The 27,095-nt window shown below is 44.6% G+C and overlaps 2 protein-coding genes across 2 annotated transcripts in view; one reads left to right on the top strand and one right to left on the bottom strand.

The window, feature by feature from the left end:
- Window positions 1-27,095, top strand: part of LOC146835039 (cytochrome P450 4B1-like) — a 393,192-nt gene that overhangs the window by 2,166 nt on the left and 363,931 nt on the right. The gene's annotated exons all lie outside the window — the stretch shown is intronic.
- Window positions 18,465-26,899, bottom strand: LOC146835040 (uncharacterized). Its single transcript, XM_085602702.1, has 2 exons — window positions 26,497-26,899; window positions 18,465-20,873 (listed from the first exon to the last, which is right to left on the bottom strand). Exon 2 carries the CDS (start codon window positions 20,342-20,344, stop codon window positions 18,854-18,856), a length of 1,491 nt encoding a protein of 496 aa, XP_085458828.1. The 5' UTR covers window positions 20,345-20,873; window positions 26,497-26,899; the 3' UTR covers window positions 18,465-18,853.

Below are 27,095 nucleotides of genomic sequence, written 5' to 3'. Positions count from 1 at the left end.
TCAGCATTGCAGAAAACGTCCTGGGCCACGGGGTAGACTTGTTCTTTGCTTGTCGTCGTTTAGCAACGGATGAACTGGGTTATCATCGACCTACTTGTGCCTGACCTTAGAAACTCACAACTAGACGAACACCTGCCTGCGCTCTGCTGTGCCTTAGAATCGAAATGCTTACGTCCTAGAAGTTCAAAGCTCCCTAAGTGTTGCCGTTTTGCATATGTCTTGGGTAGACATCCTCAAGCAGTCATAGATTTCAAGGAACATCTAACTCTGTGCATGGTGGGACTTGTAGTTTCACTCTTCTCAGTAGAAGTAAGGGATTGAACCTACCAGTGCAGTCCTCCTGGCTAAAATGGCAAAACTGTCTAGATGTCAGTCGTGACTTGGAACCACGCCCATCAATGTAGGAAGAATGTATACCATAGCATAGCGCCCTAACAGATGCAGACGTAATTTTTCCAAGGAATACCTCAAATAAATCTATTTACATAGTGATTTACGTTACACCTATTTAATGCATATGGAACATCATCTTGGAAGTTTTATATATAGCGCAAACTGGACCTGAAGGTATCAGAGCACTTTACGTGAGCACGAGTTGCATTACAGACATTAAATACGTCGGCTCGCCGCAGGGGTGATCGAGTTTCACTGGTAGAACCAACAAGTACGCGAGGAGCATAGAAGCGCGGGCCACACCAGTAGACTTACTAGATGGTCCTGGCAGTTTCAGGCTGAATATCGCGGCGGTTAAGTGCAAGTGGCGAGCAGATGCTCTACTGCTGCACTGAGGGCTCACAGTGACTCGGCCAGGACTGGCCTCATTGACACTTGAGTCAGCCTTTGGTTGGCGCCGGGGTCCATGCCGCAGCGGTGAGCTTGCAATGCGATCGGTCTCATGTTTGCTAAATGGGAACACTGGCCATTAGTAGTTCTGTAGGCGGTAGACAGGGGAGCAGTGGGCTGGTGTCACTGGATCACAGTGATATTCAAGGAGTACAATAGGTGTTGCAGACTTGTTCAGGTGTGCAAATGAGATCGGGAGCAGAAAAGATAAATACGGGGAGCCGCATATAAAGAAAGCTGCGCGCACACAATGAAAGTGCAGGTTTAAAAAAAAAAAAAAAGCATTTCACACCCTAATTGAAATGAAACAGGCGCAGAGCTGACAGAAACAAAAAATACTAGCATTTGAAAAAGTGCTTGTGCTATATAGCAAACCAGAGGGTGGCACAGCAATCAGAATGGCCGGCTCGGGAGCATGGGGATCCGTGTTAGAGTCTCTGCCTTGGGTCAACATTCTGTGAATCTGAGCAAATCATTTACTCTCCCACTGCCCAGCTGAAGTCTATTCATTTAAATGAAACAAATAAAAAACGAGACAAGCTAATTTAAATTAAACAAAAGATAACAAGCGGCATGCATGTGGCTGCTCGTTTCTGAGGCAAAACTCCATGGGAGTTACATTGCGAAACAAGCCCAATCCTCCTTTAAACAAAGCCCCAAACCAACTAACATCCTACTAAAAAAAGCCCGAATGGCGGTCGACATCGAAAATTGCTAAAAGCCTAAAAATTGTAACCAATGAAGGAGGCATGGCGAAAGATGTACTACAACTGTGTAATTAGGAGGAGGTGGGAGGGAGGGAAACTATATTTAACTGTAATCGGCTATGGTGCAGAAACTACACACAGGCAAACAGAGCAGCAAACAAAGAAAAAAAGTAGTCTCCCCAGAGAACACATAAAGAACTGTAGTTGAATGAGACCGTAATTAGTCCCTGCTGCATGGGAGGAACGGAAGGGGGAAAGAGGGACAAAGAGGCAGGACTGACCACTGGCAAGCAAGGATTTTTTAAGGACATAAACAAACCAATCAAAAGCTGGGGGATGGCTTTAACCCAACATAAGAAATTACAATAGGTCTCGAATGCTCGACCTAAAAACGATACTCCCCAGCAACTGCATACAGTAGAAATTTGAAACACATTTCAACTAGAAATATGATGAGTTGTTACTTGATTAAGAGCTAGCAACAATACTCAATTAATTAAACGTCTGTCGCTGACAACTGTGGTGTTCTGGAGGTCATGACTTCGAATCGAGGGAAGGCAGATTTGACTTTCATCCTTCACAGGCTGGTTATTTCAGTATACAAAATTAGGTAATAGTCACTGCTGGAATTAGAAAAAAAATTACTCTGGGAACACATAGATAGGGGGTCAAGGTGTGGCAGCGGAAAGTGGACTCACGAGGGGCGGAGTAATGAAAAGTGGAGTTTGGACATCAACTTCCACATTTATTTCTTAAACATCTGCCACAAAGAATTTGGCAACAAGGGCAAAGTAAATCTGTTCTAGCTTACTTAATTGGTCACAAAGAGACTGTGCTTAAAATACGGGGTTAGGAGACCTGTGCAGTGCTTGGAATGGGAATAGAGAAAGTGCAGGTACTTCTTGTGTCAGAGTAAATGTTTTCTGCTGAGGAGTGCCAGGACTTTCCCATTAAAAAGCACTGGAGCAGTGCTGAGATATGCTTCTGCTGCAAAGCACATTGTGTAAGATGCTGATTACAAATTTCACCATCACTCATTTCCTAGCTTCTCATTGGTCAGCGTGTGCCGGCATCACTTCCTCATAATGTGCTTGTCCCTTCCGTGTAGCATGACCCCAGTAATGCTTCCTTGTGACACTCCGTGTCCTCCCACTAATCACACACTTTTGGAGGTACATTTTTTTTATGTAGTGTCAGCACTTAATAAAGTTCATGTTTTTGCAGGTCATCTCACCCATCCTATCCTGCTCTGTGTTGTCCATTGCTCCTTTTAATCATCTCGTCCTTTTTAGGTCTCGCCTGAGCCAGCGCTTTAGCGCTGCTCTGGCGAGAGTTTTAGTAAGCGGCATTTGGAAGTGCTAACTAGTGCTTCTTTGAGGCCTCCACCTACAGTGCATGTGCGCCGGGCGCGCGCACCATTTGTCGTCCATCGTGATCACTTTCGCGGCTGCTTTGATGTTCTCAGTGAGCCCCGCGGCCACTGAGAACATCAAAGCGGCCGCAAAAGTGCACACCATGCTACCCCCCTCCCTTATCCCACTTCCTGCTACACACACTCACGATCGCTGCGAAAGCGGCCAACGCTTGTGATAACATGGCGCCCGCCTAGACAATTTCTTTTATGTGCACTAATGCCCAGCGACAATTACTTATTTACTAACATGGAGCCAGCTCCGGGTGCAAATTACTTTATTTACCAGCATGCTGCTTTACTCGCAGACAGGCAATATCATTTATGGCCACGGGCGCCGCGCTTTGTTTCACCACACCCGCTTTCATATAATCTCTCTTGGTCCACGTTTAAAAAGCAGCAGCGGCGCTGCTGATCAACTTTTGCTGCTACTGATCAAACTGCATGTTTTAAGAGGTGGGTGGGGTGGGAGGGAGCCCAGCAAGACCGAGCCTCTGCCCCCCCATTGCAACTCAACATGCTTTAAGAACTCCTCGCAGACGTCTCTTCCCACTTACTAAAGGAGACAATTACCTACTTGCTAACATGGCGCTAGCGCCGGGCGCCAATTACTTATTTACTAGCATGCTCCTTTGCTCGCAAACACGCAATACATTTATAGGCACGGGCGCCACACTTTGTTTCACGGCACCCGCTTTTATACAATCTCAATTGTTCCACTTTAAACAAGCATTGGCATAGCCAATAGGTCTCGCTTTTGGGACCTTATAAGTATTTAGTTTTGTAGCACAATATCCTTGGTGCAACAACATCAGCTGTTGCATGGCTAAACCTTGTACCTTATAAGTGTTTAGCCATGCAACAGTTGATGTTGTTGCACCAAGGATATTGTGCTGCATAACTAAATACTTATAAGGTACCAAAGGCGAGACCTGTTGGCTATGCCAATGCTTGTTCATATTGCACAAAAAGGGTTTGGAAAAAGGTCACAGTAGACCCTACTGAGACAAATCCCATTTTACATAAAATGAGCACATCATGAGGTTTGTGCTAACCAAACTTTCACATAATGTAAGTTTGTTATTGTTAGGGTCAGACAGAAGAGGAACATTTATGGTGACTGTGTGCCGCCCATGGCATGCATGACAGCCCTAACGCAGCCCACTGTCTCTCCATCTACTAACCGATAGGTACGATTTCACATCTTCCAACACATTTATGTACTCCTGAATTTTGATGCTAAATGAGGACATAACATATGTGGACCTTTGAGACAGAACTGCTTTTTGATTAAGCAGGGCGTTTTCTACGTGATAGATGACAGCTGTGCTATATCGAAGAATAAATATAAACACTAGTTCTATTGAGGTAGATATGTACAACTGCTCTTAAACACATTGTGCTACCAGAAACAAGATCCTGATCTTTATCCTTTTCAGTGATGCCAGGGAGTGTTTATCTCATACTACATTTGCCTTACCAGCCCAACCCATAACATACATCAACCTGCTTGCACTATGCTTTAACAGCATGTTGCATTGTGGAACTTGTAGTCTCGCTTGTTATTTTTCAATGATCAACTTCACATTTGCGGAGTCAGTGTGCTTATTAAAAAGGCAGATCTGTCTCAGTGGTCCGCACATGTTATGCTGCAATTTGGCAGTTACAATCAGGGATGCATGAATGACTTGGGGGTTGTGAAATTGTCAGAGGGCAGCTTTAGGCCTTTCACTGGTGCCTCAGCGGCTCAGTCATCATAAATGTTCCCTTTCTGTTTAACCCTAAAAATGAAAAAATTACATTAAGTGCAAGCTTGCTTGCCACAAACCTAAATGATGTGATACTTTAATGTAAAATGGGATTAGCCTCCCTAGGGCCACTCCGTGACTTTGTCACACCTCCTATCGGTCAACATGGAGAGCGATGGGAGGATGGAAGGGGGCAAGCAACAATACAGAGGAGGACCGAAGGGGGGGGAGTTGGCCTGCAAACTCATGCACTTTGATGAAGTGCTGCAACTGAAATAAGAAGTACCCCCAAAGCATGTGAGCAGCGGAAGGACACTGAGCACCACAAGGAAGTAGTACTTGGACTGTGCTCCAGGGCAGGGGCAAACAGACAAAGAAGTGAAGCTGTCATGTGTTTACCAAAGAGAAGCAAGAAAATGAGTGACAATGAAGCCAACCAATGGTAGGCAATGGGTGGGCTTAAAGCCTATTGAAAGTAAACAAAAAGTCTTGCAATTGACTGCAAGTGCTGTCTCAGGCAAGACCTAAAAACAAGTCTGAGAGTTCGGTGAAAGGAAAAGCACAGAAAAAAAAAAGCAGAACCAAAAACCTGCATGTGTTTCTTCCACAGCAGGAGTTTAATTAGTTATTTATGAGGCTGTTAGCCCTTCCAAGTTATGATTTTAACCCGCTGTGGGTTCGGAGGAATGGTCAGTTAACTTGTAGGCTCTGCAATTATCCACATGAGTCCTGGTTACATCTGCTATGTTGTTGCCCCCATCTTGCCAACGAACGTCGACGTCTACTGGTCCCAGTCTATCGGGAAAAACTACTGAGACATTGCAGGGAAGCATCTGATTTGTGCTTCAGTAATAATTCAGCCCAAGTTCTAGCAAGGGCTGGGAAGTTTGTTAACATTATTTTAACTGCACTGCATAATGCTCAGCACTAAGAGAAGACAAGCACAAACTAACGTTAATGAAAGTTAACTCCCGGTAACAAACATTGTGACATTTTGTTATGGTCTCTCATACTATATACTCCCCCTTTTGGACTAATCGGCTAATTGGGATGTATTGCCATCAACTTGAAATGCTGCTTTTGGAATTGACATTTTTCGTATTGCCAGATTTTATAAATATGTATACAATTTTTAATCTTTGAAATGTTGTTAAGTATTACTATGAAGTTTGTACGTTACGGTTTATTTAACTGTATAATAAGATACGACACAGCAGGAGTTTGGTAGGAGTGGATACAATTTGAGGGATGTGGAACCAAATGAAAAACGCCAGATCGGTATCAGCACATTGATAGCCATTCTTCCTAAGCTTTACAGGACGCTGGGAATAGTAGAAGGACATAAAGGAGCAGGTTACAGGGGTATCACTATAACGACTAAAACGTCAGACAACCAAGTTAAAGAACTAGCATACAATGTTAAGGTTAGAATGAAGAAAGATGAGAGGTTCAGATTCAAAACTCATTTTCAGAAAAAGAAAATGGCTGACCTAGCTAAGAAAAAGCATGCCTCAGTATCCATAACTATAGATCTATAGACTCTCACAGGCATCCGGAGGTGGATCCAACTGAAGAATAAATAGATGAAGAAACAACTGATGGGCATACAAACTGTATTAATAGGTAAGGTAAGGTTTATTGTACAATTAATAAAAATTCACAATATAAAAACTTCAAAAGAGTACATATTAAGACTTATATACGTTTGTAATACAATTATAAAAGAAAAAATAGTTATTTTCAATAAAATCATGAGTTTCATTTAGTATTGTCCATTTGTAAGTTTATAGAGTCAAGGTGACTTGGTTTGCCAGTCGAAGCTTTAACGTGGCAGGTGAGTAACCCGCTGTACTTTATTTGGTTGAGGTGCCGTTGCTTACTGTTCATTAAGCGAGCCGTGTGGCTAGTTCGGAAGTCTTCTAGCCACTATGTCAAAGAACTTTGTCAGTCGGCAGTTTAGCTGAGTTTCAACTGGATTGAAGCACAGCATCACAGCCTGCCTGCAGCTTCTTATGCCCTTTTGATTCCATGAAGTTCGAAGTAAAGAGCGCCTTATGTCCATCAAGATTGGACAGATGCAGATTATATGTATAAGGTCCTCTTTCCCTGCTCTACAAAGTCGGCAGAGATGGACTTCTGTTCCCCTTTTCCAAGGTGGCAAGTGGGGTAGTATTGGTAGGATGCCGAGACGCAAGTTTAAAAATTTGTTTTTTGTCACCTGCGTAAGGCCCGTTTTCAGGTAAGCCTGCGATTTCAGAGCATTATAGTCTTTCAACACTGCCCATCCATGAGCCCTCTTGGCCAGAATTTCTTTATCGTCAATTGATGATATCATTTTGGTTACTTTTGTAACCACGTTTTTAAAGCTTTTGATGTCTGTTGATGACTCCCAGAGGTTTATTAATCCCAGGGACTCCAGGGAATCGTTTAAATACTTCCTAGCGGGAGAGTTCTCTCGGGTGGAGAGTTCGGTCCAAAGATGAGCGTTTAAGGATCCTTGCTCGGCGCCTCTGATTTTTCGCCAGCTTTTTATGTAGGCTCCTCTTCTCTCCACCGTTTGTCTCTGGAGTCCAAATTCGAGTCGAATCTGGGCAGGGGAGACGTAGTTAGGCAGATGGAAGATTGCCCTGTAGGCTTGACTGATGGTTTTGTCAAGACCGTGGCGTCTTTCCCTTGCATTGGTTCGCTGCCGTATGTCAGCATAGGCTGTAAACGTGCTCTAATCACCTGTAAAAGGGGATCCAATGACCGATCAGGGAGGACTTTCTTCAAGGGCCTCATTGAAAGGTGGAATATTGTACCCTTCCGTCGAATGGCCTCTAGTTGGTTTTTGAATGAGCCTCTGCTGTCTAGAAGTACGCCTAGGTATTTATAAGTGGCTACACGGTCTAACCTCTGTCCGTCGAGAAACCATTCGTGTTTCTTTGTTTTGTTATAATTTACTGACATGACTTTTGTTTTTTTCAAGTTAATCTTTAATGCGTTGTGTATTGAAAATGTGTTGGTGGTGTCCAGAAGATGCTGAAGTCCAACGGGGGACCGACTAATAAGGACCAGGTCGTCTGCATATAAGAGATTTGAAAGCGTGATGCCTCCCAGCCGCGGGGCGTGTGAGTTTATTTTCTCCAATTCTCCTGGGAGGTCTGCAAGAAAAAGATTAAACAACATCGGGGCTAGGACGCATCCTTGTTTTAAGCCTTTGGTGGTATTGATTTGCCTTGAGATGTGCGTACCGGAGCCCAGCTTGATTTTGACCCAAGTATTGGTGTGTAGTAATATCAGCTGTTGTAAGAGTGGCCCGGGAATCCCCCATTTTTCCAGCTTCTGCCAGAGTTTGCTGCGGTCAACGTGGTCAAATGCAGCGCTGTAGTCTATAAAACATAGAAATAGCGAGCTCTTGGCTGTTTTTGCCGCGTCTGTCAGAAGGGTTAGCGCCATGATGTTGGTTATTGTACCCTGGCCTCTACAGAATCCGGTTTGGTTAATTGGAATGATGAGCTTGTGGGTGGCCCAAGATGTTAATTCCTCCAAGATAAGTCCCGCATAGTACTTTGCTTCAGTGTCGATTAAAGCAATAAGTCGGTAGTTGCTTGGGTTGCTCCTGTCGCCCTGTTTGTAAATTGGGCTTATAGTTGATCCTCTCCAGGATGATGGACTTATTGCTGTTTCCCTGATTTCCTGGAAAACTGGCGCCAGGGTGGCACTCCAAAAATCGGCGTCTTGTTTGTACATAATTGGGGGTATTCCGTTGGGGCCGGGAGCACCCTCTAATCTCCCTTTTGAAATTTGTGATTTGATCCTGGCCGCCGTTGCGGCAAGAGTTTTTTCCTTTCGGTTTAAATTTGTTTTGAAGATTGTTGTTACCGCCTCGTCCGGATTAGCAGTTATACGTAGGGGCTCTGTCATGGTAAAGTCTTCATGTTCTTCGTCAGTGTGGTATCCAATTTTATAGGCGCTTGAGTTCATTTCGATTTTCCAGGTTTCACCACTGAGTGGATCCCCCTCTGGGTTATTATCGTTGAAGTGGTTCAGTAAGTGATGCGCCCATTCGGGTTCTGATATATATGAGTTAATACCTGTATAGCCTGCGCTTTGGAGGCTATGGATTGTTTTCCAAAATCTAGCACTGTTCTTCTGTTTTGAATCGTATATGATTTTTACCCAGAGTGCCTCATTCAATTGCCTTTTCCTTTCCCATTTCTTCTTCTTTAACTGTGTCTTTAGGGTTCGCAGCTCTTTTTGCAGGGTTTCATTGTTTGATTGTTTGCGAAGCTGTCTAAGGATCTGGGTTATTTGCCGTTTTAGATTTTTTGTCTCTGGTGTGGTTACCTTACCGAATATATTACACGGGATATTCTCTTTTCGGGTTTTTTGCTCTGTGGCGTATGTGGTACCGAGTGTTGTTACGAATTCTTCCCAAACCTCTGATGGTTTCTTTGTCTGGCTTGCTATTTGGTGGAGGATTATTTTTGCATTAGTTGATAATTCTTCTGCTTTGTCAGTCTTGCACCTTATGCGTCTGTAGTTGGTGGTGTATTCTGTGCCAATGCTTCTCCTTACTTCCGTTTCGTTCCCACTGGCGACGCTCAATGTCACTTCTAATGGCAGGTGGTCGCTTTGGCCGTTCTCTCCAACCTTAAATGAATGTATTATTTCAAACAGTGGCAGTGTTGCGAGGGTGAAGTCGAGATGAGAAAAGGTGGTTGGGGAAAAATATGTTGATGCTGGCGGTGTATCCTCTTTAAATCTTCCATTGAGTACTCTCAGGTTTAACTGCTCGAGGTCTTTCAGTAATTGATTTGAGCATCTTGTTTGCTTGTGTAGATGAGCTGTAGATTGGTTTGGTATTCCCCACGCAATATCCATGTCCAGAGATATTTCTTCAGCTGTTTTCTCTCCGAAGAGGTGAAGGTTGAAATCGCCTGCTAGAAGTACGTTCTCCATTTCTCTCTCTTCCATGAGTCTTGCTATTTCCCTAACTAATTCACTTGCCCCTGTTTGTCTGTGTTTGGGGTGTATATATATGTTTATAATGTAGAGTAATTGTGCCTCCTGATTTTTTTCAATTGATATAGCTAGTGCCTGTATCGCACTAGGAGGGGTGATTTTTACATTGATTTCTTCCATTGTACCAATTGTTGGTATTGAGGCGAGTGACGCCAGGCCTCCTGAGCTGTGACCGTAGGAAGAACCTCTGGTCGCTGGGTGGATTTGAGTTGTATATCCTTGGAAGGGTATCTCTTTCTCTTCCCAGGTTTCTTGGAGTAGGATTAAATCAAATGATTTTAAGTAATTAGATGTTTCTGGGTCTTCTAGTTTTTCAGAAAGACCATTAATGTTCCAGCTGCAAATTTTAATGATGGGGATTTTCTTTTCCGTAGAGGTCTGGCCTGTTGCCCTTTGTCAGTTTGTGTCTTCTTTAATTATTGTCCGTCGTATGGTTACCTTATTTAAGTCTGATTGCTGGGTTACTAAGTGTTCTATATATGAGGGGTTACTGTTTAGACCTGGGGAATGGCTACGTGCTCCTTTTAAAATTGATTTAGCTATTTGTGGGCGCTCTTTTTTACTTTCCTCTAGGAGCGGGGTGGGGTATGCTGGTCTTTTTCCTGCTACTAGCTTTATTCCCCATTGAGAAAATCTAAACGTTTGCCCCAGGATTTGGTCTGCTGCATCATTAGTATTCCATGTTGTCTTTGTAGTGTCTTGACCTTGTGAGACTGGGGAAGGGAGAAATTCAACTGTGAGCAAGTCTGTTGTGTTAATATGTTTTATTTGTTCGATTGAGTGGATTAGCCTTAGTATGTTGCCCCTATTAAGGGTGTCCACTCTTCCTCTGGATTTGAATTCTGGAATGAATAAAATAATGTCTGTCTCTATTTTTCCGGGGGACAATATTCGGGGGAGTGTTAATACCTCTTTTTGTTTGACCTCGTGTTGAGACTGGGTTTTGTATGTTGTGTCATTGCTTTCTGTACTGATCCCGTGAGGGTCCTCTATGGCCTGTTCGATGGCGGACTTATTCGTACAATGTGTGCTTGCCTTCGTCTTTAGTCCCTGCTCGATGGCAGGCTTATTTGTGCTGTGAGTACTTGCCTTTGTCATTTGACCCTGTTCAATGGCAGGCTTATTCGTGCTGTGTATGCTTGCCTTCGTCTTTTGTCCCTGGATGGTTGTTTCCTTGAGATATTTAGTACGGTTTATAGGTGACTCGGTGTTTGTGTTTTCCTTATTGATTAGTGAGGGCTCAACAAAGGCTTTCTCTGTGACCGCCTTGTTAGAATGTGTTTTTGCTGCTGGCGGGTTTTCTACGATGGGCCCTCTTTTGTTTTGCGTGCCGTTCGCCTGTTCAGATAGATTACTAGATTGACTATTTTTGGCGTGACCGAAAAGCTTCTGGTCTGTCTGTGTGCTTATTTTCTCTTTAAAGGGTGTCGATAAGACGATCTCTGCTGCGTTTTTGGATTTTATGTCTAGTGGATTTTTGTCTAACGGTGATGTAATTCTACAGTCCATAAGCTCCGTGGTATGGTTTGTGGCGTATCCTATTTGCTCCTTTCCCCAAGGTGTAATCATTGGCTGATTCTCGTTTATGCTGTCTGCTCCTGTAGACTTTCTGTTCCTGCCCTTTCTCTTTTGTTTGCGGCGGGCTCGTGCGTTCGTAGATGACTTTAGATCGACTCTTTCTTTGATCGGGGTATTCGGAGGGGACGCTTCTGATGTGCTAGTAGATTTTAATGATGAGTCCCTTTGCTTGGAGGCTATGTGGTTGTCATAGATGGTTCCTAATGGTTTATCACAGAAGGTTGTATTGCCGAGCTTGTTCTCCTTTATGGGGTGCGTTTGTATGTTTTGTTTTAAGTCCCCTAGGAGGTTCCCCAGCATCATGGGTAATGTAGATAGTTTGTCTACTAATGGGGAGCAGGCGCAGTTTGTTCTTTCTATTTGGAAAGATTTTGCTGCTTCTTGTCCTCTTTTTATGAGGCCGTTAAGGTCGGCGAGTTTCCTATCTATCCCAGAGGTAGCTTCTGCTAGCGTTTGGAGGACTATCAGCTGTAAGTCTAATTTGTCAGATTGATACTGTAGAGCTGTTGATGACAGCTGAATTGAGTTAAGTAAGGTTGCCCAAAAGGTTTCAGTGGGGCCTCTGCTCCCTTCAGTGTGGTGAAAGGAGCATTCCTCAGTGATGCTGTTAAGAGGTGATTTAACGTTGTAGGATGCCACTAGGTCTTCCCACTCTTGTGAGGCCAAGAAGGTCATTTCACTATCTGTTATGCACGAATCCACGCATGGCGAGTGTGGAGGAAGGTTTACAGGGTCCGTTTCCATTTGATGTTTTTCAACTGTTAAAGTGTCGTCTTGTGTTGTCTGGTGCGCTTGTGGAGGGCTGTTTGTTAAGTGTGGTATTTCAATCTTGTCATCATTTTTGAGCTTTATGAGCTGATAAGGTGGTGGGGTGAGAGATGGTTGGTCACTTGAAGCATTACAGTTTTGATGTCCCGGGGAGCCTTCTAATGTTACGGCCAGCTTGCTGACGTTCTCCTTCTCGGGCACTAGCCCCCTGAGTTTTATTTCTTGGCCGCATAGGCGATTCTGTGGGTGGTTTTGGCTAGTGTTTTCCTCAGTTATTCCTGTTGTGACGTCTGCCTGCGCCCGTTGGACTTCGGCCCCCGTTGTGCTTCTTGAGGAGACCATGGACTCCTCTGCGAACTCGTGTACTTCTGCAGTTGTTGTGAGTGGTTTTTGGGGCAAGGAGCTGACTGCGATAACGGGTCGTAGTGGGGATTGAAGACCAGTTATAGTGTCATTATTTGAGTAGATTGCTTTGCCGGGGTCTTTTAGAAATGTGAATTTCGTGTAGATTTTTGGCTGAAAATAATTTGTAATCTTCCTTGGAGGATGCCCTTCTATGTTTATAAGTTCTTGCGAGTTTTTTCTTGTGTCAGTATTGCACGTGTCTTTTATCTGAGTTACGTTGTATTGCTCAGATGTCGAGGCTGGACCGGTCCCTCTGTTAGTTGTCGGGAGTTCTATTGAGCTCGTTTTTGTGTCGTTGAGCTCTCCTTCACATGTGTTGGTTCTTTTAATGTCCTTAGTGCTGTTTTCTATCAGGTTGTCGTTTTCTAGGGCCTCTTTACGTCCACCAACATTCGTTCTTTTCCGTTTAGGTGATGGTCTTGTTGTAGGTTTTCTTACTCTTCCGGACCTCATGATAATCCCACTTACCCCTTTATCCCCTTGCTATGTTGCTCCGGGGCAATGGGGGCCTCTGAAGTGAGGAGGGGAAGGGTTTCCTCGTATGCTCCTAGTGCGCTGTGTGATCCAAGAGTACTTCTTGACCTTGCCCCTGGGGAAACTTCTGTTTGGACCTTACAGTTTCTCTTTAGATTCTGAATGCTTAGTAAAGGCTTTTTTTTTTTTTTTTTTTTTTTTTTTTTTTTTTTTTTTAGATCAGGGCTCGCAGAGTTGCCCACAGGCTGGGCCCGACCTAGTCAGGTTGCTTCCGTGGGCCCCCCTCCGGGCACACACTCACACTGTGTCTTCTCCTAGTTGACGTGCTTGCTATTCTCCTCTTTTTCCCACTTTGGATTTGTTAGTTTTATGGCTTTATTGTTGCCACGGCTGCTTACTGCCGCACTGTTAGCTTTAGCTTCCACAGTGGCTGTGTCACAAAAGTTGACTCGAAGTATTGTCAGTTTCTAGTAGAACAGATGGTGCTGCGCCTAACAGAAGGCGTTGCTTGAGGGGGGGGGGGAGGAGTGGGAACCTGTCAGTGAGATGTAAGGAAACTGGGATGGAGCTTGAAGGGAAAGGAAGCAGTAGCGCAGAGACTCGGCTTAGCTCACCTCAGTTTATGCAGATTTGTCCGGCACGTAGGGAGCTGGTACTCGCCCAAGTAACTGGGTTCAAGCCCCTGGCTTCGGGCAGGGTTGAGAGATGACTAACAATGACCAGAAAAGGTGTCAGCACAGCACGGCTCTGATTTCGACGTTCCGCTCCCCCTGTACAGCTCTAGGCTCTAGGCAATACCGCTCCACTGCCCTCCACTCTACAGAGCCGCCTGACTTCCGATTCTGGATGCAGTCTAGGTTACTGGGACGCCGAGCGGGTATGAGCGGAGTTGAGGGTGGAGGGCGCAGTCTTGGGAGGGAGCCTCTTCAAACTTGGGCAAAACAGGGGCCCGTCGGGAGCACCCACGGTGATGGTCCGCTAGGTACAGCGGCCTCCGCAGTTCTCAGCGGCCCTCCGCGGCTCTGCTGCCGCGGCCCCTGCAGGCTCTCTCGTCCTCTGCTCTGGCTCCGGCTACCACGCCGCCACCACTACCGCCACCACTACCCGCACTCCTGTCCGCTCGGCCCCCCGTGGTCACTCGCGGGATGAGGCCAGTGCAGTATGGGGGCTGTGGAGAAGAAGCACCGGGCGGCGGAGCGGGCAAGCTGCGGACAGCAACAACGACAGCAAGCGGCAAGCAACAGCGGCGTCGAGTAGCTCCTCCCGTGGAATCTTCGTCAGCGGAAAACAATAGATTTCACATTAACAACCCTAATACCAGAGGATCTCAGGGAAAATACGCACCTGAGTGGGTTTTAAAATATTCTGAGATATATAATCAAGCAGGGTGGAACAAAGAATATGTACCACATGTGGTTCCATTACAGAGTGAGCCACAAGCTCCGGCTCAAAATCCATTAAAGCCAGAGGTGAAGCGTAATATAGTGGCCATCATAGCTCAACTACACTACACTAATAGGGTGTAAGAGTGTCTTGTCATTCAACCATGAACTCCTCCCTTTATCTGGTTTTAGTTACGAGGCAATGTGTAAAGTATTTGTGCAACAATAAAAAACTGAAAACACGTCACAAGAATTATACACACCTGGATAGAAAAATAGAGCCTAATCTATTGAACAAAACAAGATCAAAATGACAAAAACCCAACAAGTAGAACCGCAGTAAGAATTTTTAAAGATTATCTACAAATATAGTGCTTAAAAGCATAAAATACTGGGGACATCTGGTCGTGCTTGACTGGGGTAAGTCCAAAATTTCAGGCTGACTGTGATGGATCGCTGGTCAGATACAGGAACTAATCTAATCTTGTCCCACTGAACGTATTTTTGGGTGCAAGGTGCTCCGATGTCGAAGATGTCGGTCCCGACTGGCGAAATGACAGTGCTGTGCAGTTTTTGCAGCTAACAGCCAGAAAGCCCACTTCCAAGGGCCCAGGACTGGAGTTGCACCACTTGGCAGGCCAGAACTCAGTTGGCAGAATCCAGAGGCTGTAGAAGGCTGTAGCTGAGACGAGACTTCAGAACAGGATGCAAGCCCTTAGTCACTTTGGTTTTGGGAATGTAGGAATGCAGGTCCAGCCCTTCTCACTCTTAGGCAACGAGGGCAGCAGGGCAGGCAGAGTAAAGCAGGAGTCCTGAAGAGTCCAGCAGAGTGACCGTCCTTTCAGCAGCATAGCAGACCTTCTTCCTGGCAGAATGTCCTCGGGTCCAGAAGTGTACTGAGTTGTTGGTGTCAGGGCCCCAGTACTCGTACCCATTTGTGCCTTTGAAGTGGGGAGATTTCTGAGAGAGGCCTTTGAAGTGCACAAGGTCCCTACTCCTCCTGCCGTGTCTCCAGACTCACTACAGGGGGGTATGCCTTTCTTTGTGTGGGGACAGCCACAGCACATTGAGGTGGCGAGGATGACCATCATATTAATGGTTCTTCTGGATATGTATGTCCCTTCAGGCACACCTAAGCTCCCTTTGTGTGTGGCGGTGTAGAAAGAATGCACAAAACCCAGCTGTCACCCGCGGCAGATGTGTATTCAGAGACAGTCAGGGACACAGAATGGTTAAAGTGAGAAAATGGCGCAATTCTAAAAGTGGCATTTTCAGACTTGCAGCTTAGTCTAGAGACATTAAACTCAAAATAGCTGTCTTTTTCTCATTGGAAATTACACTTATGAAATGTAATAGGGTAATCCTAATGTTAACCTATGGGAGAAATAGGCCTTGCACTAGTGAAAAAAGGAATTTAGGAGTTTTTAACTACTTGGACATGTAAAACTAAAAAGTACATGTTTTTAAATACACTGCACCCGCCCCCTGGGCTGTCCAGGGCCTACCTTAGGGATGACTTGTATGTATTAAAAAGGAAGTTTTGGGTCTGGCAAGAGGGTTAACTTGCCTGGTAGACATTGCAGTTTAAAACTACACCCACAGGCTCTGCAGTGGCAGGCCTGAGACATATTTAAAGGGCTACTGAAGTGGGCGGCACAATCAGTGCTGCAGGCCCACTAGTAGCATTTCATTTACAGGCCGTGAATGCAGGCAGCACACTTTACTAGGGACTTGTAAGTAAAATAAATATGCCAATTGTTGACTGCTCAGCAGTGGCAAAGTGCCCAAAATGTTAAAGCCTGCAAAAAGGAAATAAGGAGGTCAAAAGGCAAAACGTCAGGGGAAACCATGCCAAGGATGCTAGGTCTAGCCGAGAAATTACAAGAAAATCTGGAGGTGTTATCTTATGACTTACACACTGCAGAATATCAGGTAAAATAACCCAGAAGGAGAATAGTGATACTTTTAACCATATACAGGTATAAAATACATTGTTGGAATTTAAGATTGCTTATTTGAATGTAATTTTTCTTGAATATGAATTGTCCTGTGATAGTAAAGGACTGGCACTGGACTTCCAACAGCAGTATGTTACTTTACAACCTCCAAAGGCATAGACAAAGTTGCAAGCCCTGATGGGGTTTCTGAACTTTGAAAGAGTTTGTTTGCCAACATTTTTTTATCTGGTTAAGCCCTTTTATGAAATAATAAAACAAAACAATTCTGAGAAAGTAGGACAAATGTGCACACTGCTATTTTATGTAGACTGCTTGGAGACATGTTAAAGACAAATCTGTCTAGACATGAGACCATGAGACCAACCTAGTAATTAGGGTTGTTCAGAATACTCAAAGTTACACATATGTTGTTAGTAATGAGACAGACTACTCTGTAAGCTTGCAGATCACATTTATATTCTGCTGCAGAAGAGGAATTCACTCAGACAAAATTCTCATGGCGGGTTAGGCGGCCCTCTTAAAGGGCCATTCTGTGGCTCTGGGAAAACAGATTGCCATAATTTCCTCTATACCTACGCTTGAGGTGGTTACTAAAGTGAGTATCCCTAATGCGAGTGCAGTACACCTTCATTGACCTGTGGGAAGTGACACATACTGTGAATCACAGATAGTTTGAGTATGATCCTACACTTACTTTCTAGAGTAGAAGCCAACAATCCCACAAACTCCAAATATATCCCCCAAATGTGAGTATAGGACTGTGTTCTAAATGGATGACTCTGTGTAATCTGCGATTGTTACTAAGCAGAAATACTCAGCAGCTTGCGCTACAGTACAGGGAATTTTTGAAGTTGCAAACTTCAAGGCACTGCATACATACTTTAAAGTTTCAGGTGGTGCCACTTTACAAAGAGCAGAAATCAGTGCTCTCGTACTTGCCCTTCACAAGGCATCCATTAGTTCTCACATTCAGTGGCGGCTCCACCATGGGGGCGTCGCCCACTGCTTTCTCGCAGTGCGAGAAGGCAGAAACATAAAATGGTAAAACTACCATTTTATGTTTCTGCTTCTGGTTGAGGGTGGACGGGCGGTCCTGCTTGAGGGCAGGGGGGAAGAGTGGGTTACCCACTGTTGTGGGTAACGACTGTTTGGTCGGCCCCAGGGCAGTGCGAGAAGGCAGAAACATAAAATGGTAAAACTACCATTTTATGTTTCTGCTTCTCGCACTGCGAGAAAGCAGAAGTGCCTGGTTGATGGGTTCTGCTCGAGGGCAGGGGGGGGATGGCTTACCCACTGTTGTGGGTACTGACTGTTTGGTCGGGCCCAGGGCCGAACAAAGCAGTAATGCGCACTCCCTCTTTTTCTCTATGTAGGCTGCTGCATGCAGCCTACATAAGCCCGCCCCTCTTTTCCATTGGCCGGCGTCACCGTTTATGCTAAACGGTGGCAAGCCATTGGAAAAGAGCTGTTCATGACGTTTACCTTTGGCTGTTTCAGCCGTCCCATTTGGACGGGTTCATCTGCCTTCCTTGCGTCGAAAAAGGATTCTTATCTTTATGGTGCCATGTGTTTAAACACATGGCCCCATAAAGACAAGAGATCCTCTTTCACTTTCGGGACCGCGAGGTGTTTGTTCTCAAGAGGACATTACTAGCGCAGACGAATTTTAGGGTACGAGATTCCAATACTACCTAGTTTTAATTTAACCTTATGCCTTTCTTCCACGTCTATATTTCCTACTGCTTTATCTTACTCTGCAGTTCTTTTCATCTCTGCTTTCTCCCCTTGTTTAAAAAGAAATAAAGGCAAAACGGCGTCTGGGGTAAAATCCTTACAAACTAGCATTTGCAAAAAGATCTTAGAAAGTTTGGGGGAAAGAACCCTATTACCTAGAGAGATCTTCTATACTGCAGCTCAGAAGTGCCTCACTGGCAGTCACCGTCCTGTAGAGGTGGACCTCAGCAAGGCCTACCAGTGCTCGGGGTTCGCCCTTCTCTGCACAAAAGTCCTCAGACCAGAAAATAGAAGTTGGCACAGAAGCTGAAATAGTAAAAAGATATTTTATTAACCTCATGAGGTGGAACTACATTCACACAACACCCTTCGGTAGTGTATGAAGTAGCACAAGGAGTAGAAGAACCATGAGTCTTTTATACCCACACAGGAGCTCAAAAGAAGGCAGTACAAGCACACATAGAGTTACATACATAAATGGTCATGCAAAGAATGCACAGTCAACAGTAAAGGGGGAGCCAGCAGTTGCTGACTTTGGTAAAAACAACCTGACAGTTACAGACTAGAGCAGATGCATGGGCAGCTACAGACTCTTCTGCACATGTGCAGAGTAGCAGAGGCTTAAGTATAGCCAGTTCTTTGAGCAAAGCACAAGGGCAAGTAACAGTGAAGAAGGAAAAAGCACATGGTTGACAAAATGGCTGCTGGAAACAAGATGGCTTCAGCTAAATGCTAACAGCGATCTCTGCCAAATTTCTACAGACGACCCTTTTAGCGTTAGCTGAAGACATCTATAATCTAGAAGAGTCTAGGTATACATCATGTATGTCGATTCTCATCATTTCATCATTTCATCAATCTCTTCATCTAGTACACGCTGGGCATTCATTTGCCTAACATCCCGTCTGGTAGGTGTACAAGCCGTGATACAAATGGAGCAAAGCATTGGACCACATTGTATACATAGGCAGCATGTCACTAGAATTGCAAGTAATATGCACAGCACTGTTAATAGTTTCCAGCCCCAGGTAGAGACCAATGTCCAAAACCAACTGGCCAAAGTCCATGTGCCAGTATCTGGGTGAATCTCAGCAGCTATTCTGTGTAACTTGGATATTGCATCAAAAACTGAAGGGGCATGATCTGGAATGTACACGCAACAACTACTTCCTATGATGCGACATGCACCATCTCTATCAGCCAGACCCACGTCCAGGACCATACGGCTTTGGAGGACCACAATCCTCGCAATCTGTAGTTCCTCTGTGATGTTTCCAAGTGCCATAGCTGTCTGGTTGGTCACAGCTTCCACGACACGAGTTAATCGTCTGATTTTCCTGCTGTTCAAGGCAGCAGCAACACAAAAGAACAGCCCCAAATTAAAGTCAACATATTGCTGCAGTGCGGTGTCAGTCTGATCTACCTCATCATTACTTGTTGTTCTTTTGTATCTGTTCTTAGAAATGTCATTAAACAGTTGATAGTCCTTGTAATATGATGCAGGTGCCAGAGACACAGGAGGTAGCAAAAAGGATACGTAACAGACTCCAGACCATTCAACAGGTAGATGGTAGTATCCCTTGTTTCCGCAAATAAAGTATGTATTATGTGAAGACGAAAAACTGCTGTTATTGGTACCATCAATAGTCAAAACCTGAGTACATTCGCTTCTTCCTACTGGAATTTTCCCCACACTACTCGCACATAAATCTGCTCGGGCTCTAGTGACAGCTATAACAAATGGTCCATTACCCTTAGCAGTTTGAGTATTTGGGTGAACATAATGTGCAGAAGCATTTCCTTGTCGGTACTCCTCCATCTCCCATTTAGTCCCTTTAGCTTGAGGATCAACTTCTTCATCAGGATAACATGCTTTATTAAGGTAGTAGTTTAATCTCCCTACACTCATATCAGTAATATTAGCCACTTGAGAAGCCAATAGAAGTACAAACCAGGCTTGACAAGAGCCGTTGTGGGAAAAGGGAAGAGGAATGAAAGGTGTTCCTCCCTTTTTCTGATGAGCTGGCATCATTCCACACACCCAAAAGTCAGTAATGTTCGTAGCATTGTGCGTGTGGTGCAACATCTGAATGAACGTGTTGTTCAGATAGACTGTATGTTTTTGCTCATGATAAGGGAGAGTCAAATAGTGGTGTTCAATGGGTGCTGGAGTACTGACAATCCGTATTTGTCGAGCAGGAGCCACTTCCTCTACAACCCAAGTTATCACTGCCATAGTGATCATAGTGACAGTGAACCCAACAATACACATAATCCTCTTGTTGCAAATCCTTGCAGCAGTTGATGCTTTCTCCACAGGTACATTCATCTTGTTGTTGAAGTAACAAAACCGTTGGAGCTCTAAAATCCTGGGCAGCCGTTGGTTTCTTCTCTGAGTTTGAGACGGGTGTCACTAATAGATCCCCCCTCCCCCTTTGCAGCTCAGTTTTTCACTAACCCAAGACGGTTGCTCAACCAGTCTCTTTCAGTAATGCAGTTTCTCTCTGGGGTCGTAGCTGATATCGAGATGCACCAGGGATCGTGTGGTCCGGGAAGACTTCCTCAGATTCCTCAGGTGATATGGCTTGGCCTCTCTCTGTGTCCAGGATGTCTCGATGGTCGGCAAGTGCAGCAGGTTCCACCAAGGCAGATGTCACCTTTTTGCAGTGCGTGGAGTGCACCCAGTTCTTTCGATTGGTCACTCGGACTGCAGTTCTCGTAGCGAGGAGGACTTGCTCCAGGTCGTGCCACCTAGGCTCCAAGCTGCTCGATCTCTGGAAGACCTTGACCATCACATGGTCACCGGGCCACAGCTCGTGGCCTTCACCTCTCGACCTGTCAGAAAGAGCTTCTCGAACCTGTTGATGAATAGAAAGCAGACTATCAGTCAACTGTGATAGATAATCGTTCATCATAACACAAGGTAAATCATGTATGGGACGTGGCTTAGGAATCCCCCAAATATTCATAGGCCTACCGAATACCACCTCATATGGTGTGAGGCCAGATCGTGTATGTGGTACCGATCTAATGGACAGTAATGCCAAGGGTAGTGCATCAGGCCACTTCAGAGATGTGGAAGCCTGGATTTTAGCTAGTTTAAGCCTAAGAATAGCATTATATCGTTCCACTAGTCCTGCTGATTGTGGGTGGAAGGCAGCATGAAACTTCTGCTTAATCCCCAATCCTTTCAAGACATACTCAACAACTTGCCCAATAAAATGGGGTCCGTTATCACTCCACAAAAGTTTGCAAACACCAAATCTAGGGAAGAATTCCTTTAGAAGCACCTTCGCTGTAGTAAGAGCTGTATTATCTTTTGTAGGGTATGCTTCCATCCACTTACTAAAAGCACATACCACTACTAGAACATACTTTTAATTATTACAGCATTCAAGCTGGATGTAATCCATCTGCAAAACCTCAAATGGCGCAGTTGGTGTAGCAAACCCTCCTGTTGGAGTTTGTGTCCCTTTTCCAGGATTGTACTGGAGACAAATCAAGCAGGACTGCACTATCTTTTTAGCAGTGCCAGCAATTTCTGGATGATCCCAAACTTGCGTAAGCAACTTCGTTATTGAGGATGCTACAACATGTGCTGGCCCATGTGCCATATGAATCATAGGATATAAATAGGCTGTGGGCAGTCTCCATTTAGTCATGTCTTTATTCCTCCAACAACCCTCATCATCCAATGTTCCCTCCTTAGACCATTGCTCAAGTTCTTCTGTAGAGGCAGATCGCTGCATATCAAGCACTTCCTGCCTGGTATCATACCAACGTTCAGCCTGTGACTACACTACGTACACTGATGTAGTGCTTGACTGCATTGCAGTTTCGCGGGCAGTGCTGTCTGCAAAGGCATTACCTTGCCCTATTGTATCTGTTACTTTCTTATGTGCATTACACTTAACAATCGCAATCTTCTTCGGATATGTCAAGGCAGTCAGGAGATTATGCACTAATTCTCCATGCACTATTTGCGTTCCATGTGATGTAAGGAAGCCTCTTTCCTTCCAGAGTAGCCCAAAGTCATGAGCCACTCCAAAAGCATAGTGGCTATCTGTATAAATATTAACAGAAAAATCAGTACTAAGTTCACACGCTCTTGTTAGTGCTCTCAGCTCAGCTCAGCTGACTTCTGTAGAATACGGGCTGTTTCAACTACTGTATGAAGCGTTGTAATTGCATATGCAGCTGAGGTCGTACCATCTGGTAATCATAAACAGGACCCATCAACCCATAATTATCCATCAACCTTTGAAAGGGGCATGTCTTGTAGGTCAACACGACCATTTGTCTGTTCCTCAGTAAGGAATATACAATCATGAAACTCTTGTGGCAGGGATTGAGTAGCCGGATATAGTAACAGAGTAGCCGGGTTAAGGGTTGCACATCTTTTCAGAGTGACATGAGGGGCCAAAAGTGTCAGTTCATATCCTGTCAAACGAGCACTGGTTAAATGCTGCGTTTTAGTTTGGTCCAAAAGCACATCAACTGCATGGGGTACTAGCACGCACAATCTGTGACAGGACTATCCCTTCACTCTGACTTATGGACACAGCTGCCGCTGCAACAGAGCAAAAACACCCAGGCAATGCACGAGCAACTGGATCAAGAGCAGCTGAAAAATATGCACAAGGACGCTGAGAGTGCACAACCGTCCCTCTCGTGTACATAGAGTGTAAAAGCCTTAGTGTAGTCTGGAGTGCCTAATACTGGTGCAGAACATAAAAGCTTGACGCAACTGCTGAAAAGCATTCTGACATTCAGTAGTCCATGGGAGGGGCATTGGAGTGTCTTTAGTCATGAGGGCCAACAAAGGTTTTACAATGTGTGAAAAGCCCAAAATCCATTGCCTACAAAATGAAGTAAGACCAATAAATGCACGAACATCTTTCTGGGTACGAGGCACAGGCGTGTCTAAAATTACTTGAATGTGGTCTGGTGTGAGTGCACGTCCCTCCTTAGACAGGAGGTGACCTAATTAGGTAACCTGCTGTCTACAATATTGCAATTTTTCGAGAAACCTTGTGATGGTGTGATGCAAGAAATGAAAGCAATAACAGTGTTCCTTCTTCACACTGTTCAGAGGTATCAGCTGCCAACAAGATATCATCGACATATTGTATGAGAGCCACCCCTGTTGGTACAGGGAAAGAATCAAGCTGTCTTTTTAAAGCTTGGCTGTAAATACTAGGACTCGCTGTATACCCCTGGGGAGCTCTACAGAATCTGTAGGATCGATTATTCAAAGTGAAACCGAACAAATATCGGCTATCAGGATGAATAGGAATCGAGAAGAAAGCATTCTTCAGATCAATCACAGAAAATGTAGTTGCAGTTGGAGGAACCATAGTAAGGAGTGTCGTGATGTCAGAGACTACCGGGTATTGGGGCACTACAATCTTATTAACCTCTCGCAAATCAATGATAAACCTGTAAATTTTAGTATCAGTATCTTTCTTCAAAATGGGAAGGATAGGACTATTGCAAATATTGTAAGGGACTTCTTCCACAACTCCTACTGCAATCAGGTCTTGAACAATACGTATTAATGCTTCCTCGCCTACTTGAGAAATTTTGCATTGAGGCAATCGAGGCAATGAAGCACCTTCCCTCACTTGAATATGGACTGGTGGGATCACCATTTGTCCCACATCGGTATCTGATGTCGCCCACAAAGTACTAGGGAGTGATGCCAAGGCAATATCTTCTCTAATGAGATAGGACTTCTCAACCATGGAATAGTTATTATTCAAAATAACACGCACGCCTTCTGGGGAACAACGTATCGTAGCCCGGAAATGCTTGAGCATATCAAGACCCACAATATTGTCCGGCGTGTTAGGGGAAAGCAAAAATGGACATGGAGCAGAAAATGTATCAACATGAATTGCAAGTGGTTGTGAGAGTGGGCTAAGGGAAGGAGTCCCATCGAAACCCATCGATGTGATTGTTAAGCCAGACAGGGGAGCCCTTGGAACCAATTGTTTAGACAGAGCGCTACGAGTAGCTCCTGTGTCAACCAAAAACCGATCAGTGGAACCTAAAACGTATGCAGTAACATAAGGACCCTCCTGATCTACTGGGACTTCAACTGATTCCTTACCCCATCCTAGGAATTCCTATGCATAAGCAGAATCTTTTAAATCAGCAGTTGGAAAAGCAGACATTTGATATTGATTACACCTATCAAAAGTATTAGAAGAATTCTGAGTATGCTCAACAGCTTCAAACCTAGTGCGACTATCCATACCTCCTCTATATCCTGAATTCCCTGCACGACCTCTCATTTGTCCTCGACCACGCTGATACTGCTGAGTACGCAATTGTGGACAGTCAGCAACCCAAAGTCCAATCTCCTTACAATAGGCGCACTGATCAGAAGACAAAGTAACTCAGGGAAAAGAGGGTGCGCCAGGGCGGTACATCGCACGTCCGCCTCTGCCACCACCTCTATAAGATGGCCCATAAACCTGAGCTAACATAACGTTTGTTTTTAAATCTTTAGTCTTTTAATCCTCGTTGCCTTTAGCTTCCAATTCCTGACCTTCATAATACTGAGCCAAAGTCAAAAGAGAGACTGGAGAAGACGTAATCCATGAACTCTCGCTGGCCTTTAGGCGACTAGCTATTCCTGGCAGCATGTTCGCGACAAATTTATTGACAAACAGATGCCTGCCCGTGTCATCTGTCAATGACTGGCCACTAAAGTCGTGGAATGTCTCCTCAAAACGTGTAAAGAAGTCAGAGACCGATTCATCTGTCTTTTGTTTACAGGATGCTAAACTAGTCCAATCTATCTTTTTAGGAGGAATGAGAGTTTTCAATTTAACAATTATAGCTTTTGGAAGGTCTAAAATCAGTTGTTGCGGTTTCTGTGCTGGTTCCCATTCTCTCTGTCCTCTCTAATTCCCTCCAAACATCTCCAAAAGCTGCCTGATCATCTACTTTACGAATAGATCTCCACGTATCAGGGGGGTAGGATAAGCCCAAAAAACATATCAATGTCAGGCAAAGTCATAAGACAAGAACCAATAGCTCCTTCAATTTCTTCGTAAAAAGCCGCCGGATTTTTCCGCGGGTCTGGCAAAGCAGTCTTAAGAGCCATAACATCTGCTCTACTCCAAGGAGTATAGACCCAATTATAAATGAAATATCCCTTCGCATCATCGGAAGTTTTATCGTCATCCTTTCCCGTACCCTTACGCAGCTTCACGCATTTCCCATGAACTACAATAGCCTTATCTGTCCCTGGGTTGCCATCCTGCGGCACGGAGGGATAATTTGTTTGTTCAGCTGCAGCGGCTGCCTTTTCCTCCTCCCGCAAACGGAATGCCTCAGCTCACAGTTTAACCAAGCGTCTAATTCAGTCAGCCACCTGAGAAGGGAGAAAAAGACCGTCGCGCAATTGTTTGCTATGGTGTATAATCGTTTGCTATATCAACAGGCTCTAACTCTTGGAATACTTTCTAAACCGTGCAATCACTTCTGTGGTAAATGTTTCTACAAAATATAACTGTTCCCTATCCTGCCATTGTTGTACATCAGCTACAAGATCTGAAGCAGAAATGTCATCACAAGCTGCTTTGCAAGCAGCTGATCTAAGAGCGGCTGCACGATCAGCTGGTAGAATTGAGCGAGTCTGACGCTGAGCATCGGATCCTAACTGATCCTGATCTGTAGGAGAAATATCATCATCAGAATCGATAGTAGGGGCAGAGGGAAAAGTGTATGGAGGCGGGGAGCGATCTAACAAAATGGAATCGTCCTGTGGTTTATTAAGTAGAGGGTAAAGGGGGCGCCGGACAGGGTATTGGCCATTTACCTGTAAACAACGCTCCCTATCCTCTCTTATCTCCTTCATTTCTTTATTTTTCAGTTCCAGCGCCTTCGCATGGATATTTTTGCGTTGTTCTTTTTCTACCAAAGCTTGCTCTCTTCTCACACATTCACACGCTTCTTTCTCCCACATTCGTACACAATCAAACATATCCTGTCTACTTTTACGTTTAAACATACATTGCTTCACATACTGAATCTTTTTAAGATCAAATTACCCATTTATAGGCCATCGCAACTCAGGATCCTTACTAGTATATTTATTCCATAACGTGCTGTACATTATAGAAGAAATACCATTTCATATACATTATACATATCGCTATTTGGTGTCCCCTCTGGGGGAGCCAGCTGATTCCATTCAAGATCCATATAGGTACCTCCAAGAAAGCAACACATTCTACGAAGTGTGCTTGAAACAGGCATGCCAAGAATATTGTATTATATACAATATTATACGCAAAGTAGCACTTAACACAAACTGTGCCGTTAAAGTTTTTCAAAATGTTCTCATTACCTGCCTATATAAATTGCAGTGTGTGTGTGTGTGTGTGTGTGTGTATATATATATATATATATATCCAAACAAGTCCAGTTTTTGGCCAAATACTAACAAACAAATGTCGACGACCTTACCAAGCACAAGCCATCAGCTCCCAATTGCCAAGTTCAGAATCGACCAAATGGTTTCTGCACGGTGAACACCAGAAGGAATCTCAGTCGAGGACCGGCACCGCCTGGAGGGTCAATATCAGGAGAAGTGGAAAAAGTGCCGCGGCTGCGAAGACACGGGTCTCCTCACGCAGTGATCACCCGTAGCGAGATTCCAATCCTCCGTCATGACCGCTCCTTCGGGTATCCGAGTCGCCGATGAGCCCCACGTTGCGCGCCAATTTGTAGAGGTGGACCTCAGCAAGGCCTACCAGTGCTAGGGGTTCGCCCTTCTCTGCACAAAAGTCCTCAGACCAGAAAATAGAAGTTGGCACAGAAGCTGAAATAGTAAAAAGATATTTTATTAACCTCATGAGGTGGAACTACATTCACACAACACCCTTCGGTAGTGTATGAAGTAGCACAAGGAGTAGAAGAACCATGGGTCTTTTATACCCACACAGGAGCTCAAAAGAAGGCGGTACAAGCACACATAGGAGAGTTACATACATAAATGGTCATGCAAAGAATGCACAGTCAACAGTAAAGGAGGAGCTAGCAGTTGCTGACTTTGGTAAAAACAA

The sequence above is a fragment of the Triturus cristatus genome, chromosome 4_2 (genome assembly GCF_964204655.1).
Source record: "Triturus cristatus chromosome 4_2, aTriCri1.1, whole genome shotgun sequence".
Taxonomy (NCBI): Eukaryota; Metazoa; Chordata; class Amphibia; order Caudata; family Salamandridae; genus Triturus; species Triturus cristatus.
This window is presented reverse-complemented; position numbering and strand designations above follow the sequence as displayed.

Bases quoted from the DNA above. Each gene is read 5' to 3' on its own strand.
- LOC146835040 (XM_085602702.1), bottom strand. From the start codon at position 20,344: ATGAATGTACCTGTGGAGAAAGCATCAACTGCTGCAAGGATTTGCAAC.